General features: G+C 39.2%; 1 protein-coding gene across 1 annotated transcript in view; it reads right to left on the bottom strand.

Moving 5' to 3' along the window:
• CFAP299 (cilia and flagella associated protein 299) overlaps positions 1-18,324 on the bottom strand; it is a 223,396-nt gene that overhangs the window by 189,299 nt on the left and 15,773 nt on the right. Inside the window, 1 exon segment of the mRNA XM_055798129.1 lies at positions 5,591-5,595. Within this exon segment, the coding sequence (XP_055654104.1) occupies positions 5,591-5,595 (5 nt within the window).

Here is an 18,324-nt window from a genome sequence, read left to right as displayed (position 1 = left end):
CTGACTCTAAATCCAACATGTAGCCATGCCTCATCTATGGTGGAGAAACGGACTTTTAACCCACGCCTTCCAATTCCCCTTACTGTGCCATAAAGGAGCCTGTGAAGCAGCAGAAGCCAAGAGTAGCTGCATTCTTCAGAGCAAGTCCACAAGCGAGGATGCGCAGCTTCCCTTCTTACAGGGCTGCAAAGCCCACCACATCTGAAAACCCTACCCTGTCCTACTGCGGTTGATGAAGCCAGTACCCACCCAACACACAAACGCAAGGAGAGCTGCAACACAGGGCAGCTTGGCCACCAGAGTCCCCTATTTCAGTTACCCGTTCTTTTTCTTTACACATACCCGTTTTTTTGTGGGTTTTTTTGACTGATAAGGAGAAAGATTTGACCAATCCATATTTCTTCTACTGACTTTTCGTAACAGCTTTCAAATTGTATCTTTCTCTCCACACCAACCCAACAAATGCTGGGGGGAAAAAAAACCCAAAAAAACACAAAACAGAGAGGCTGTCCAAAGGAATTACAAACAGAAAGACCCATTTGAAAAGAAGGAAAAAATTTAACACTAGTCCTAAGGCATAATTGATTCTGGGTCATGATTTCAAGAGGCGGCTATACCATGCCTCCAGTATAAGTGAGTGTTCAGCAAGTTAATTTGTTACCTTCCAAACCAAAAACTCCTAAAGTCACCAGTTTAACTGGGTTTACTAGTAAAAATGTGGGCAGAGCGTTTCTTGTGATGGCTGAAAGAAAAACAAGAAGTGTGTGTGAAGGATGCCTGCAAGGTCATGTTATGCCAAGGACTCCAGGTAAACACAGGTGTCACAGGAAGGCGCACACTGCGCTTTGCTCCCTTGCAGCAACTTAAGACAGTCAACTGTGCTTTGTACATTCAGCTAGAAGAAGGGAGACCAATGGACCGGGAGAAACACTGACAGAAATTCATCTTTTAATATTTGTTCAATACAAATCATTTAATGATCTTTTATTTCAGTAGCAGTTTGTTCATGTTCTGTATCTCACTTTCTGAGTGTTCATGAACAAAAGGAAGAGGCAAGAGGTACAGTCAGGGAAGAAGAAATCAAGTTAAAAGCTTTTCTTCCACAAACTGCTTTTCATGCAGCTACCACCTGTCAGTCAGTGGAATTTAATAAGGACTCTCATTCCCCCTGGGAGGGGAAACTTGTGTCTCCTTCTAATATATAGGAAAAATAGCTAAAGAAGAAGACATAAAACTTGAAAAGGCGTATTTTAAATGCATACAAACAGACCTTACAATTGTCACATGCAATAACCTGTGGGGCAGATTCTACACGCCTTAACCAATTGAAACAACATTAATAAGGTGTTGCCAATTTTATTATTAGTGTGCATGCGTGAACAGTTGTTTATGGTTTTTACTGCAAAGTATTCCAGACCTTTAGCAGGAATAAACCTGTGTTATCCTATCAAAGTTTTGGGGGTCACGGCAGCCTGCTAACTGCACCTTTCACCACACAGCAAGCACTGTCTATAACTTTGCAAGCCCTGATGAACAACGGGCTCTCTAAGTGACAGACCTGCTCGCCTTGTAGGCAAAAGGGGTGATGTAAATCTCTTTCATCTCCACAAATAATCACCAGAGCTTAGGCACATATGGTACCGTTCAATCAGTAAATACAGCTGAAATGGGCAGTAGCTGAGAGCTACAGTCAATCCCTGTTTCATTTTATTGGAAGATAAAGCTAAGCAGGCAAAAGTCTGCATCCCTATTAAAGACAGGTTACAAATTCAGAAAAAAAGATGTGAACCAAAGATTAAAAAAAAAAACAAAAAAAAAAACAAAAAAAAACCACAAACCTGGGAAAACTTGAGGTTTGGGGGTTTTTTATTGCCTCCAAAGCATCAACCTTGACCCTCCCTTTCCTGTGGCCAACGTTTCTGACTGGATTCAGACAAAACCTTGAACCACCAAAACCAACCTAAGTTCCACTGACATCTTCATCTTTCAGAATGGATTTCACTAAAAGTAAAATGCAGAGTGGAATGAAGAAGTAAAAAGGTGGTCTATTTTGTAGTCCTGTACTTTAAGCAGTTATTTTTATTTATCCCTTTGCACCCCCAGTTACAAGCCATGGTGTGTTCCAGTTGCTTTAGTATTTGAACAGAGCTTTGATTAGGTTACAACATTTAAACCCTATTCCGTTAATATATAAAAGATATCTAAGAAACTTCAGGCTTTATTATACAAAAGTGATCTAAAAAAAACAAACCAAAAAAACCACCACTGAGAGCAACACACTTCTTTAATTAGAAAAGCACAAAAAAAATCCCCACCCAGTTCCAGCCAGATTACTGTTGATTTCAGCTCCATTCATATCACAAGTGTTCAAGGAAAAATTCACACAGACATGAGTACCACTAGGCTTGCTTTAACCACAACTCGGAGTTGAGCCACCACCTCAGTGTGTGGCACAGAACAAAGGGATGCAGCACAGCTTGTATACACTTATCAAATCATTAGTCAATGTTTAAGAAGTTTCCTTTAGTCTTGCCAGTTCTGCGAATCCATCACCTGACTCTGTCCCAGTTGATTCATCTATTCGGCTCCAGCCTCTGCCTCAGTTCCAGGCTTCTCCTCAGATCACGATCTTTCTGCCTGCTTTAACTCACACACTCCTTCAAGCACGCTTAGACTTTGAACAAGCAATTCCTATTCATATATACTAATTTTTCTAAAAACACCTGCGTTTCTGAGAGCACCTGTATATACAAATTGACCATCTATTTTTTCTCTGTTCACCTACTGATTAACTTAAGTTTTAAACTACCCTTGAGTTAGGGCTATACAAGGGACAAGGCCCAGTTCTGCCATTTAGCAGCTTCAGCACTTTAGATTTCTTAATTCAAAATACATTTTCTTTAACAACAAGCAGTGATTTTCACATGACTCTACTGTATCTGTGCAAGAGAGAAGAGAAAATGTGTGTGTGTGTGTGTGTGTGAGATCACTAACATCTGAAAATACATGCCAACTTAGAGGTTCGAGCAGCTTTCATAGCAAAGGTCCAAGTCCCCAGAAAAGCCCATCTACAAGGTTGAACTGGCACAACACTTAATTCCATGCCCACCATCACCACATCCAAAGTTCACCCTACGAGATGCAGCACAGAGTAACCATATGCATAAGTTCTGGATGTGGAGAGTGAATGTTTTTATTCATTAATTCCTTCATGTAGGAATAATTAAAAAGTGCAATAGATAGTAGAAACATCATAACAGGTAATATCAAGAAGAGAAAGACAAGCTAGACCTAACTTGAGCATTGTTACATATTTAAGACTAAAAGCCAGTTTGACTCCATCTCCTTTTTTGTTGTCTAAGCTCCTAAGGGATAATGGGTCTTATTCCTAACGCTGCTGCATCAGTATGAGCAAAACACAATGATGAAGTAGTTAGCTGAACAGGAGAAGGAATCAATACAGCAATGCTGGATCAAAGCACTAGAAAAGCGGGTAACAATCAACCTGACTGAAGAAAAGGAAAGAAGATTAAAAACCCAGAAGGTTACAATAATACAAGAAAGAAGGAGTCTTTTCGGCACCAACTTTGGCAACAATATGCCTCTAATATTTACCCGTTCCCTGCGAAAAGGGGTAAAAAAGACACAATGGGAAATGAAGGAACGTAACCACGTGCACAAGTTGAAGCAGAACAACAGCTGAATCTGGAGAGACAAAGAAAGAAAAAGACGCGGAAGCGCATTGGGATAGGTTTAATAAATTTCTACACAGGAGAACACCCACTATAGCATTAGCAGATAGCCTCAACAGAAGCAATGGTGTTAAAGAGGTTTTTAATTTAACCAGCCTAGGCTGGATCTCCCTGAGAAGTGGAAAATTTTCTTGTATACTTCATTGGTCTCTAAGAAGCAAATCCATTTGTAATCATCATTTTGGCTAAAGTAGGAGGCTTTAAAATATTTTCTTCAGAAAAATCCTTGGTTTGTATCAGTACAAGATAAGAAATATAATCCCTTGCAGCTCTTTATAGGATTGTTAATGACAATGGTTTGCAGAATTTAATGCTACAGAAATCTATGAACTGGAATTGAAAGTGCAGTTATCCTTAAAGAAAGAAGCATTTGAAAACCCGTTTTCTTTTGTGCAGGCTTGAGCCAGAGAGGTAAGTTAGAAGCACAGATCAATGTTCCCATCTGCCTTGTAGACAATAACAAGCCTAGAAAGTTTTTTTAATAATTTGAACTTCTGTGTAAAGACTAGAGGATCTACCCTGCATCTTTTGAGCAACCCTCAGGGCTTGCTTATTTATTTATTTATTTTAAAATCAGCATATTTTGATGAATGGTGCACTTATGTAAAGAAAACCCAACATTATTTCAGATGTTAATAAATTGTTTTTAATCCCTGTTAGCTAGTGAGCTTGCTGCTACCATTACTGAATATTCTGTAGAACATGATACTTCTCTACAGTGGAAAGGACTGGGTCTTGCTGCCGGGTTCAGATCTCATGTAAGTCTTTCATCCTCTATAGCAAAACTGCTTAAAGAAATTTCTAGGAACACTGACCTCTAAATCAGTCCTGAAGAAATCATGCTGGCATCTGCCAGTTGTGGCCCTGACCCACTATTTTAAACTGATGAGTATAAAATCATCAGATGCAGATGATACAGCCTGCTACAGGAAAGAGGACATGAAGAGGATTATTGACAAAGGCATCTCTAAGAGGAAGATCTCTATCTTTCTTCACCCACTAATAAGAGCTTTTCAATTTTATTTTATATACAAATAGAATCTTCATAGAGCTTCTATCCCAGTCATCATACCAGATTTATTCAGTCATAAATTTAGTCTGTTCCTGTCACAAAGGGATTGTTTTATCAAGGTATAAAGCTACAGGAAGTTATGAAGAGTGACTGAGGTTTCAGCCTTAGGTATGTAACACAAAGAACATCCTTGCCCAAGGGAAGACACATTTCAGTAATCTTAAATACAAAATACCTGGAAGTGCTCTTGGAAGTTTTTTTTCGGTATCAGCAACATTGGTATGCATAGGGAAGCATTGCTCAACACCTGCCTACATTACGCTCCTCGGTAGCCAGTGCTATGTATCTTACAAATGCACCAAAATCCTCCACACAGAGCTATGACAAAATCCAAACCAACCTGGCCAAAAGGCCAGCTCACTCATTCTTCCTGCCACTGACAGTTTGTTTTTCAGCTCTCTCTCATAGTTTAGGTTGATTGCTTCCCCTTGCTCCCCACCATAAACAGGAATTGCTGGAATGACGACTTTGCTTTACTTAGCTATCATCCGACTCTGTTCATCTTCAGTTTTCAGATGGGAAGACAGCATCTGTCAGAGTAGAATTTTTATCACTGGACAGAGGAACTTTATACATCAGTCACTCACAACCAGGACTTTGCATCCTCAATGACTTAATCAACAGCAACAGGTTTTTTGCCAACTTCAGCACTCTGCTCAGTCCACAAACAACTTCTTACATGCTTTCAGAGAACAGCAGTAACTCTCCCTTTTCTCCCCAGCATGCCACTCATTACCATCCTCTGCAACGTACCTCTCATACTAACTTCTGCTGTCTCCTCCTCAGTGCTCAAGACTGGCTGTTCCATCACGCTCTGCTTTCCAGTCCAGTGAGGTTTTTTGCTTGGTTTGTGGGGTTTTTTTCTTTTCTCTATTCTAAAGAAAGCTTCTCTCATTTCAACATTGCTTCCAGAATGCTGGGGTGGTTTGGTTGGGTTTTTTCCCCCTCTCACTTATTTAAGTGGCTGGAAGATCATTTATTTTTCAGCCCTTGCGATATCCTCCGGCTACATTTTTTTACCCTGTGAAAAAACCCTCCTGAAAGCGTTGCTTGCTTCTGAGACTTCCGTGGTTTTCCATGCTCCTTTTTGCTCTTCTGTCAAGCTAATCTTTTTCCTGCTCCATTTTTTTATGTGAATAATGTTTTTCCTTTAATTTTTCTCTTCCCAGTTCATGCCTGGAATCTTCATATTCTTGCATACTTGCTGCTGTAAACTAATATAAAGACTGACCACATCTAAGCTGTATTCCAATTTTTTTTTCCTCTATCAAAACTTTTCTCTGCAATCTCTTCCAGGGCCACTTTGTCTGTCCACCCACATGGCTCCACAGACCTTGAAATGGCAGGTGCAGGATCTGAATCTGCCACCCAGCAGCCCCACCTGATCCACACTTCTTGTGCTCTCTAGTACCTACCTGCACACAGAGCTCCCACTGAAAACAGCATTTCTGACAGAGTAACATAAACAGTCTCACCACCCAATAAGGATCAGTTCTCTTCAGAACTACACTTTAGAGTCCTCTCCCACCCCAAGCAATTGTTACTTAATTTTCATAATTGACATATTCTGGCATTAGGTAACATACACAAAGTTTTCACCTCAAATCCAGAACAGTTTTGCCCAATTGCTGCAAAAAATGAGACTTCAAGTTACATGTTGCATAGGCATAGCTGACAGTACCTTTTAACCTTGATTTATGGATGCGAGGCTCAAATCTGTTCCATTTTTTCTGGTTTTGCATTAAAAAAAAAACCCAAACAAAAAACAATCCTACTTCTTTCCAAGCTCTCAAATTTAAAGATGAAAAATCTGTATTCTCCAGTTGTTCTGTTGTTCTCCAGTTATGTTTCTGAAGATGTTTCTCAGCTCACATATTACACTAATGTAATTGTGAAATAAATATAAAAACAAAACCACAAAGAAACCTGCAGACCTGCAAGGTTTCATCAAGTGTTGCTGCATTTCCTGCCACAAAATAAACTGGCACCTTCCTGCAATAGGGGAGCATGCTTGGTCCTGCTTTACTGTTTTACAATTTTGCTTTTAATCCAGATTTACATCAGCATCTTTTCCATATATGTGAATTTCTTTTACTGTTAAAATATTAACTCCTCACTACAGAAATTCTGCACATACTTGCTTTCCCTGTGTCCTTCCAAAGACTCCCACTTTTCAACGTAGCATATACCAATTTTATACCTCCTGTGTCTAATCTTGTGACAAGACTATTTGTTCAGGTATCTTCCCTAAGATGTCCTCAAGCAGAAGCAAAGATGGTATTAGACCTATGGACTTCCACCAAAATTCATTTTAAACAACAGTAATGATGCAGAAAGTTTGCCACTTTTTTATTAACTCCTCCCTAGATATACACACAGGCAGAAATGCAGCCTCTTTCAAATGCTGTAGGACTTTCCAAAAGATTTTGAAAACAAAGGTATTCAAAACATTACCATAACCTATCCAGAGGCTATGGATCAACAATAAACTCTCATTCCATGCATCATTATACAAAAATTACAGGTTTTTTAAGGTAATTGTAGTACTGTGACACACAGTGGGGAGGCAGGGGGAGAGAATTCATTAAGGTTACCATTCTGTAGAGACAAAAGTCAGAAACATGCTTCCAACTTTTGTTGGTTTTTAAGGGAACTATTCCCTCAGGAATTGAATTTAATCCTGTATGTTCCAACATCAAGATCTCAAGCCTGATGAGGCCATCCAGACTCTGAACACATACATCTCTTGTGACAAGCCACACACATGAATACAGAAGTTCCAAGTACTAACACCTCATGGATATGTTATCAATACTTTCTAACTGAAGAAAATTTGTCTTCTGTCTGTCTTACAGACTCCTACACCATCTCATGCTTTAGCCTCTACATCACAGATATGAACCTTCCACAGACTCTGCCACAAGCTTCTAATTTAGAATTAGAATTTAGAATTCTAAAACTAGAATTCTAATTTAGAAGCTGAGAAACCCTCTCCTTTCCCCCTTAATTCTGAAAAAAAAGAGGGGAAAATAGAAAGAAAACAAAAGCTGGAGTCTCATATTTTTCCCCACAATCCTTTTGCATCTTCAGTGATTGCCTCCAGTGCGAAAGAAAAAACTTCCTGAGGACAATTGCCTCCTGCAGTCCTTTTTTGCTGTTGCACGTGTGAACTGTCTTGCTGTTAGAAAAAGCTTTACCTGTCCAGTTCTCATCTTTTTGATTGCTGTCATGCTACTCATAACAATAAGCAGTCACAATTGCACTGAAGCTTCCTATTAAACAACCCAACCACTTCTGGGTGTAGTGGCCTGTAATTTAGGGGCCAGGGGTCTTTACATGTGCTGCTAGTGATTTCCAAGATGATTTTCCATAATAGCATAGGTCTACGGATATCACACACTTGATTCATTACACTCAGTTAAAAAAAAAAAAAAAAAGCCCATACTACTACTAAAGACTCCCAAGTTATACCCACATCTCCATATGCCATTGCTAGCAAATACTGATTTCAGACATAAGACACAGTTGTATTCTCTAATGACGTTATTTGTGGACAGAAGACACAACCACCTCAAACAAACAAGTACATCTTTTCAGCATATCTGGAACAGATCCATGCCAACTTTGAACCACAATCTGAAATTTCTATAAATGCCTGACGACCTCCAACTTGTCAAGTTTCACAGTCCTGGATTATTTCCCCCAGTGTCTGCATTCTTTTAAGACCAACTTAAATCACTTGTAGGTCACTTTCTGCATATTCCAGTTCCTAGGGATCTTCATGGAAATAGTTTTATACCACTTACTTCAAAAGCTACAGGAATAACAAATTTTGCTGCTTGTCTCAATTCCGTTCTAGAAAGGACATCTACTACTCTCTTTTCCAAGTATATTTGTGGAGACCACATGTCCCCATGGCCCTGCACTTTGCTAGCCACATTGACTACAACATTGTCTTACTGCTCCACCAGCATTCATAATCTGCTTCAATTTATTCTGCAGCTTAGCTAGTTCTTTTTTCCTCTTATTTAGTTTTTTTTTAAAAAAAAAAAAAGTATCTACCAATGGTCTTGTTGGAAACGTCATTCCTAATGAAAGTCTGATCTTTCCTTAAGAATCCAAAGGCCTAGATAAACATTGTTGTTTGACAGAGCTGGACAGATTTCTTTCAACAGAAAATTGTTTCAGCAGCTTCTCATGATCCCCATTCTTACCCAAGTTGGTGTTTTTCAAAAGCTTTGCGCCTCACCAGGATGCAAAACTTTCCACATACATTACCATTTCTGTAACTGACTTGGTCTTTCTCAATTCCATACTTTAAACAAGTAGAGTGCTTCTATTCCTGCCACAGTCAAAATAGCTGCTTTGTGTTCATGTTCTACCTTGCTTCCTGTCAGGAAGAGTTGAAGTTCATCTCTCAGCTTCCCCTAGGTGTCCCCAGCTCGACTTGTTTGTTTCTTCAGGATTATCACTCCTTTACCATCTCCTACTGTCTATCTGCAGTGTTGCTGTACAGCATTCACTAGCATCCTTAGAGAAGGACACCATAGCAGATTTTAATAACTACCTGGAAATGATGATGATGCCAATGCAAAGCCTGGAAACACAAGTGAGACATTCTCAGTGAGAGGACACACTTCACATATCCCAGTGTTTACTAGTGTTCCATGCACACCAAAGGCTTTGTTTCTCGGTTCAGGTGCAATATCTACTTTAGAAAGCAAAAAATCAGTATTTTTTTTCTTCTCCCTTCAGAGTTTGATACTGTTGTTACTGTTCAACCTTCAACCAAGTATCTGTTCAAGCAAGCATCCAAATGTTATTTTCAACATTAAAATTCAAAGTAAAGTATTTCAAGATTTTTTCTACTAGCTCTTTTCTCTTTAGTCCTACTTATAACATTCAACTCTTTCATGTGCTTATGATCAGAATCTTTAAATTAGGAAAGGGATATTTACCTTCTATCCAACAGAAGCAGAGCTGTCTTCCTCAAAGAAAAACAATGGAAAAAAACCAGCACGACATGCACTGAGGAATAATTAAAAAATACTACTCTGTTAATTCTTTTTTAGAACATGTAGTTTAAATTCTGTTATTTAGAAAAATACACCTCTAAGAACAAATGACAGAATTTGTCCTCGTTATTCTTATGTTCTTAGAAATTCACACATAGGTCTTAGTATTAAAAAATGTTTTAGGACAGTATCACACCAGGCTTTTCTAATTGCAGATCCCTCTGAGAACAAGTCATTCGCAATTCAAGGAAATAGTCCTGTCTACCAGCTTCATCTGAAGTGACTGAATCACAAAAACACTGGAGATGTGAAACATACGTGGCAGGAATCTACTACAAGTGTTTTCTTTTAAAATAAAATTCTTAGTACATGTGGCTACATTATTAAAATAGATACATGTATTGACAATCCTCAGGGGAAACCTTTTTAGATGAGGAAATAGCAATTTCATTGGCTCAACTTGATACACCTTCAGAAAAAGAAAAACTATCACAAACTTCCAAGATGACCCCTTGTGAAGAATCAGGTCCTCCTAGTGACACCTAACACAACAGTCATTTGAAAAAGAAGAAAAAAACCCGAGTTTGTAGTGGACAAATAGGACAGCATAAATACATGCATGTTTAAAAATCCATCACATTCCAAAAGTGGTAAGCAATGTAATTTATTGTTTTGGGTTTTATGATTACATAACTATTAAGTAAAAGCTTACTAAACAGAATACACTGAAGACCAAGCTAAGATTTTGCAGGACTTAGGGGGAAGTTTTAATGAAAAATACTAGTTTCTGCATTGACAATCATCACCGTTTTAAATCGGTAATTATCCCTACTTTTATTCACCTCGTACCTCCCATTTTGCACAACTCTTTCTCAGCACTTTGTACCCAACACTGTTTTCCTATTGCAGTAGTATCGCATCATAACACACAAAGATTTTGGCTTGAACTCACAGTCTTAAGGCAGATTTTATAAGAAACTGTTGTGCTTTTCAGTGCATTCGCCATGACATTTTCTCACTAAAAAAATATTTTCCACAGTGAAATGCAGGTGCAAGAGAAAAAGTTAAGTACAGCACAGGAATATTTTTCAGGCTAAGGACAAATATAAATCTTTTAATGTTTAGGTCATATTCTAGCACATCATAAATGGCTTGGGGCTGTGCAACCGAAAATGCTTTATCCCTCTGACAAGCCCATCCTTCTCATAATAAGTCATGGCTTATTACTAAAAAAAAACTGCAAACCCAATGTCTGTTTTGGCTCTGAACTAGAAAGGCAGCAACACACAAACCAAGCTGCCAGCGTGAAATGATCTCACTGTTCATACACCACTCCGAACCAGAAGACAAGGTCCTTCCAACAACACAGCGTTATACCCACCCAGTCACAGCGCAGCACATCCTACCTTCGCACAAACACCCATACTTCAGATAGTTTGGTCACGAGGCATCATCATAGGATTTCAGCCTTCTCTCTTGCAAGCTCTAGGGCCTGCACTAATATACGGTCCTGTGTTTCCTTTTAAAACTCACTCCTCTGCCTCATAGCATACACTGATGAGCAAGGGCCATGCATTTGAAAATAAGACAGTTTTAAAACTCTGAGCTCGTAGGTCCACAAGCCATTTCACCAATAGATAGAGGAAGATAATACTTCTCAAAAGTACACAATATCAGTACATCAGTTCGCTACCTGTGGGATTTTCAAAGCCTTTTTTCACATGTCCCATAAAGTTTCCACCTCATTAGGCATTAAACTGCTTTTAAATCTTAGGGCTCCCACAGCACACAAAGCAAAATTTCAATTTGCCCTCTCAACTCAGCTTCAAGATAAACATAAACTCTTCCCCCACTGCACCACTCCAGAAACAAGGAGGATCCTTCTGGATCCTCCAAAGGATCCTTCTGCAGTTGCCCCGAGTGAGTTAATGCAGCAAAGACTGGAACTATTTAGTTTTGTTCCACTAGAAGGAGGCAGCAGCCCCAAGCAACGCAAGTAATCCAGTTACACGGCGCTCTCTGGTTAGAAGTACTTCATATGAAACCAGCCACTGTCCCTCGGATATTGCTTTGTCGTGTCCTACACTACAGTACCAGATTTATGTGCACGTCAAGATTCATCCCTAAGAGCTGTCACACCAATTGCCTTGAATATTCCAACTTTAATGCAAATACTGTAGTAACCTTCTTGATTTCTTTCTGTAGTGCAATAGTAAGACAAATTGTTTAACCACCCTGTATATTTATAGAACAGAACGCAAAGTTTCAAACAAGCCTCCTGGTTTGAGGTGCATTGTCTGTCCAAAAAGAATAACTTTGTGCCCAGGAATGAAAAACTGATATATGGACTGTTGTCAACCTGTACCTGCAATTGAACTCTATTTCTGGTGCTGTATTAACACAGCAATCAAAACATTTGGCCTGAAGATCTCATTAAAAGAGTGCAAAATCTATTTAATACTGTTTCTAGAAGGCTTCAATATTTTTTATTTAAATTATTTATTATTTAAATAAAATTAAATTATTTAAATTATTTAAAGGTATGGCTCAAATAAAAAGCAAAACCAATAAAGCCCACAGATAAAAAATTTGGGGTTTGGTTTGGGTTTATGGGGGTTTTTTTCTTTAAAAAAACTCAACCATTTTAAATATGTTTCTGTAATTCAGGCAAGTTCAATCTGCTAGTTTCTCTGAAAAGTAAATCAAGTAAAGTCTATGTTTTGTGATATAAAGAGCAATATATTAAAGAGGTGGGACACAGAATATCCTTTTCAGGATAGGTTTCAGGCAAAAGATTAGCAAAATTTTAAAACAAAACCAAGAAGTCATTCCAAATGTTGCTGGAAAACAATAGCCAACCAGAACCTTCAACCACATTCACGCTAAGTACTAGTACAGTAAGCAATAGCTTAGCTAGCTCATATTTTCCACATGTAGATCCACTTTTGTTTTGGCCTCCAGAGCACTGAAGTACTTGAAGCTGCGGTATGAAATTAGCGAAGCACAGGCCTATACCCAGGCCCCGCTCAGTACTGGGACCTGTTCAGCTCTCTGTTGCTGCGCTTCTCATAGCTAAACAAAAAAGGCAGGTTTAAATCCAAAATATTTGAATTACAAATAAATTTGATACAAGGCCTATTTTGTCTTCCAGAAGTATTTCATTAATTTTTAAGAATGATAAAGTGTCCAATCAAAAACAAACCTTATTTAATCCATTTGTACATAATAAACCTGCACCTTGCCTTCATTCTTCTACACTGACAACATACGGCTTTGAAGCCCTGATTGAAAAATTAGGCAACTCTCTCCAACTGTTGTTAAAATCTCTTTCAACCTTTAATGTGGTAAGCCCACTGTGTTTTTTCTTTTAACAAAACAAAAACAAACAAAATTAAAACCACACAAAAAAACCCACCACCCAACACAAGTCAAAAGTTACAAGATACTCATTCAATCACATGAGGAAACATAATGAACATTTGAAGTTTTAAGCGAATGCCAAATATCCACATGGCCCATCACACCATTTTCCTCTGCACAGAAGGTAGTACCGAACGCCTCGTGGTGGCTCTTGTAAACAGCACCTTCCAAGACCTGCTCATGTCAACTACGCTGCTTCCTAGATCTAAAGTCTTCCTAGATTTGCCCAGTGGTGGATACCACCAGATCATCCCTGTCCTCTCAGACAAAAGCATTTAAGCCACAAATGACCACTGTTCCAAGAGCCACTGCTGCAGATATTCATGGCTGTCCATGCAAAATGTGGCAGCCAAAGTGTCATGTCCTGTACCACCCGGACAAGATCCCCTTACCTCTAAAAACAGTGACTCAGCATGTAATACTGCTATTTCTCAGACACATGCTTAATTTAAGTACATAATTAACTTTTAAACACTTAAGTCTGTAGGAGTAGTTACAGGCCCTGAAGTTTAATGCTATAATGTAGCATACACACAGTATCTCACTTTGTCTCTGCAGAAATCATTATGCTACTATAGAATGTTTTCTTCCAGAAAACCCACCCACTACGCTAGTCACACATCTGACAAAAGTGCAAGTTACCTCAAATCCTATTATTTATCTGCTTTCTCTCACCACATCCTTAATCTTTCCAGAAAAAAAAAAGAGAAAAAAAAAAAAAGTCTACAGCTGTTAAGAATTGTTCTTGGAAATTCAATAAAACACTTTTCCTTGAAACACCGGAGGGTATGTACTGAGGGCACAATACAGCTCCTGCCCAAACCCACACATCACAGCCCTAAAAAGAGCAGTGTTCAGACCAGGTCAATGTGGCCAATGCCATCTCTGCAAAAAACTGCACATAGCAGAGGGCTCACACTGCTTGCTCCTGACAAACAGCAAAGTGAGACTCACCATGTGCTTCCCTGTAACACATCCCAAGAAAGTCTCGCCAAGGAAGCAACTGCCAGCAACTTCCGTGCTTCAGCATCACCATGACTTCCAACCATGTGCAACAGAAGAGGGATCGGTCTCTTCTGCACGCAGGGTATTGCTGTGGCTTTAGCGCAACTCCACAACAGGAGCAGACAGGAGAACTTCCCCATGCTGGTCACTGAGACTTGCAAAATAATCAACATTAATGCCACGTGCAACATTTCTGCTCTCTCTTCGTTAAGGAGTATTGTCTGATCACTACAATCAAAACAGCCCCTTGAGTTCAGCTAGAGCTGAATCAACCTCTGCTGCTGTGGAAGTTTATCTGTAAACATTCTTTAAATACCACCAACACCTGCAGCCTTGGGGTAACAATCAAGCTGGTTTAAGAATTGCTTGTACCCTTCTGCAATATTTCCCCTAAGCAAGCGATTAATTTACAACGATGTAGGCTCCATCAGTCTTTTCCTTGATTCTTCTCTCTGGCATCCTCTATTTACATGCAGGATCTTTTGTGAGTGCAGGTGTATAAACAGAATAGCTTTGATTAATTGCAATGTTGCCCAGAGCATATGTCTGACCAGTGGCTGTTGTGCACCTGCAGTAATAAAATACCAAGAGAGATAATGTACTGAATTTTAATCCCATGTTGCTGTGTTACATATTAAGACTGTTTAAAAACATTTCCTCTACTCCTGAGCTGTTAGTAAAAGGGTGCTACCAATTAAGCATGAATAGCCTGGGGAATGATATTACAGTTCACACAATTTGGTTATAGTGACTAAGTGGAGAAAAGCAGCTTGCTAGCAGCTGGTATTTTCCTTAAGCGGCTAACATAATAACAGGACATTTTTTCATGAGCCCTTGCAAGGGGAAGGGAGCTGGGATGGTTTAAAAACTCTTGTCACATTGTAATGTGATATTATTGTGTAGCCCAAAATGATTCACAGTTCAATAGAGAAGCTAAAATGAAAACAATCAGTGTGCAGAAAAAACAAAATTAAGAGGAACATTAGTGGCAAGATGTCCCAGAAAAACAATGAGAAATTTCAGTCCTTGCATATTCAGGGAGACAGCCTGTGCCGCTGCAGACAGACATGCGGCCTCAAAGAATGTGTCCAGCAGGAAACAGTACGCTGGCTTTAAAGGCATTTCTTCTAAATTACTCCCCCTTTCTGCCAAACACTTTTTTTTTTTTCAACACCAAGTATACGGACTGAGTTTAAGGAAATGGGAGTGTTCACTAAAGGCCTTCACTGAAAATAAAGTGCAGGAGAAAAGAAGAACACACTTTCACCTCTGGCCATATGTAACGGAGATCCCAAGCTCTGCACATCCTGTCAGTTTCTCGGTTCACGTACGGAATCAGTGCACCCCTGAGGAATGGTACAGCTGATTTTGTCATGCTCTGGCAACTTTATTGACTGGGATAGGAGGATGGGATCAGAGCAGATCTGGTGCTGGCTCCCCAACAGCAAGTGAAAATGTTATTACCAACAGCCTGCACATGAAGATACTCAAGAGTAACTTCCAGCATCACATTTTACTTCTTCAGTGCCACAAAACAAGGACCTTTAGGTATTACGCTTCTGTCTAGATAATGTGCAAACCAGAGTGTAAAATGAAATGCACTGTGCTTCTCTTGTTTCCCTGCAGGTGTACAATGAGCAGGTACAAGCTGTTCATCCCCAAATGGATTCACACAGAACTTTGCATATGCACTGAAGAAGAATCAAGGCAAAAGAACCCAAACAAGAGATACTCTGATGCTTGTGAGACCAGAATGCCATAAAAAGCAGGCAAACTGTTAACAAGAATCAGTATCCTCTTCAACCATTACAGGGCCAAATGGAACATGATTCTGGTAAGTTCCTTGTGTCTCACATCCTCCTCCACTGTAATACAACTAGTAAAAGTAGTGTCACTTCCAAACCTACAACAGCCCTTAAAGAGTTTTCTCTTTAATAACTTGGGTCAAAAATACAAAAATAGAAGAGCTGTTTGACCGGAACAATCTATTTGGACAGCAGTCCTTGAACCACACGTGCCACTCACTACAAAGTATGGTAAGCAAAGAGGCATGTTCACAGGCATGTGCTCCTATCCCCATCCACAAGGACAACCTATCGCCATCCACTTCCTTGCACTTTTGCCAAAATACAGTCAGCAGGAAAAAATGGCTAACAACAATGCTCTTCGATTTATAGTGTACCTTATTTCCTCCACTGAGGGCTTCAGAAGAGGCAAACCCAAAGTTAACAACTAGGAAAGCACGTTAAAAATGAGCGTAAGTCAAAAAGGACAATGAATACTGGCAGCAATGAAAGCAAAAACTTCAGGAAACAGCAGATATAATATGAAGAGATTACAAAAAACAAATTGGTAGAGACAAAACCACATAATCCAGGTGTCAAGTCAAAGCAAATGCATTCATTCCCAACTCGATTACTCAGGCAATAATGATGAGAGACACTAAAGAACACGTTTCTCGAAAGCAAAATTTTTTACCTCTACAGCGAGATGGCAACTTGGAGAGAAGAAGGAGAAAAAGAAGAAAAAAAAAAAAAAAAGGGGGGGGGGGGGAAGGGGGAAACCCCAACACTAGCACACTAGCAGCCTGCTTTATTAACACCAATTTGTGTGGGATCGAAGCTACCAATGGATATCTCCCAATAGGTCTAATGGTGGTGTAGAAATAGCTCCCAATGATAAACTACAACCTTGTATTTATCAGAAAATGGGAAACTTCTCCAGTTGTAAGGTTTCACTAGATACAAGTGATGTGTGATACTTTGTGACAACAAAAGTGAGACCTATTCTTCCCTGTTCAGTTCACTCTGGATATGATGCAAGGCCACATAATGGTGAGAACACCTTCATCAGAAGTGTGAATGAGTGATCAACCCAACATGTCAAGAGGGATCACAAAATACAGTATCAAGTACGTCCAACCAGGTTCTTCATTCTCACAGTCATTTTTGCCCTTGTGGTTACTGGGTTTCTCTTCTTATTTCCCAGGACAGCATGCACATGACTATTGTTTACTTACTTCCAAACGTGATCCAATCTTTTCATATACGTCTACTAAAATAACTTAGTTAGCTGCTACTATAACAGTTAACCTTCCCTTCATACAAAAGACTTAATGCTGCTCCGCACGCACTCTTTAGACCAAACTACATTCTAGAAGCTTTAAGGTTAACTTTGACATGGCATAGCAAAACTAACTCAATTTACCAACAATGGCTGTAAGCTTTTCTTATCATTATTGTCATTATTTTTAATCAACAACCTAAACTTACTCCTTTTAAGGGCATGTAATATATGGCCCATCATGTTACTCCATAATATAGAATATCATCACCTTAAGCACACACACACTCTCCCAAATGCTGTCTTTTTACTCCTGTCATTTCTGCAGCAACAACACATCACTCATTGATTTTAGTCAATGCCTGGATAGCATATTAAGGAACTTAAATCTATAAATAGTATCTGTACCTCATACAATACAGTTGATTGCACCATCTAGTAGATCTAGTGACAGCTTGCTCCTTCGGCAAGGACTAATGGATACGTATGGCAATTAAAGGTATCTTACATTTTTAGCCTCCTCGTTTTCTTTTTCTTTCAGGACTTCAGAAATATTTCTGCTGCTGCCCGCAACTTGGCATTTTTCAGCAATGAATTTCACCTGTCGAATCCATATACTCAGAAGTATTTAACCTTCACAGGAATTAATGGAGGAATGTGAGGAAGAAGGACTGAGCCACCATGATATTCAGTTTTTGCCAAGGTGAAAGATTCTAACGCCTTGGGGTTTTTTTAAGCTGGTTTAATGCACACCAAGACAGTTGTTTACTTTACTAACCCTGGGGATAATTATTGTCGAAGACATGCAGAAAGGTTAAGCACACTGTGTCAGACCATTTCTCTTCTTTCCCTCTTAGTAATGTGTTTTCTTAATCTCTTGCCACCCTTCAAACACAACTTGTCCTTTGCCAAAACCAAGTTACCATGATTTTCCAGGTGTTTTATTGTTTATTCCGTGACCAATTAAAGGCATTTCTGTGTAAACACTCACTAATCT

Source organism: Falco peregrinus, chromosome 2 (assembly GCF_023634155.1).
Source record: "Falco peregrinus isolate bFalPer1 chromosome 2, bFalPer1.pri, whole genome shotgun sequence".
NCBI lineage: Eukaryota > Metazoa > Chordata > Aves > Falconiformes > Falconidae > Falco > Falco peregrinus.
This window is presented reverse-complemented; position numbering and strand designations above follow the sequence as displayed.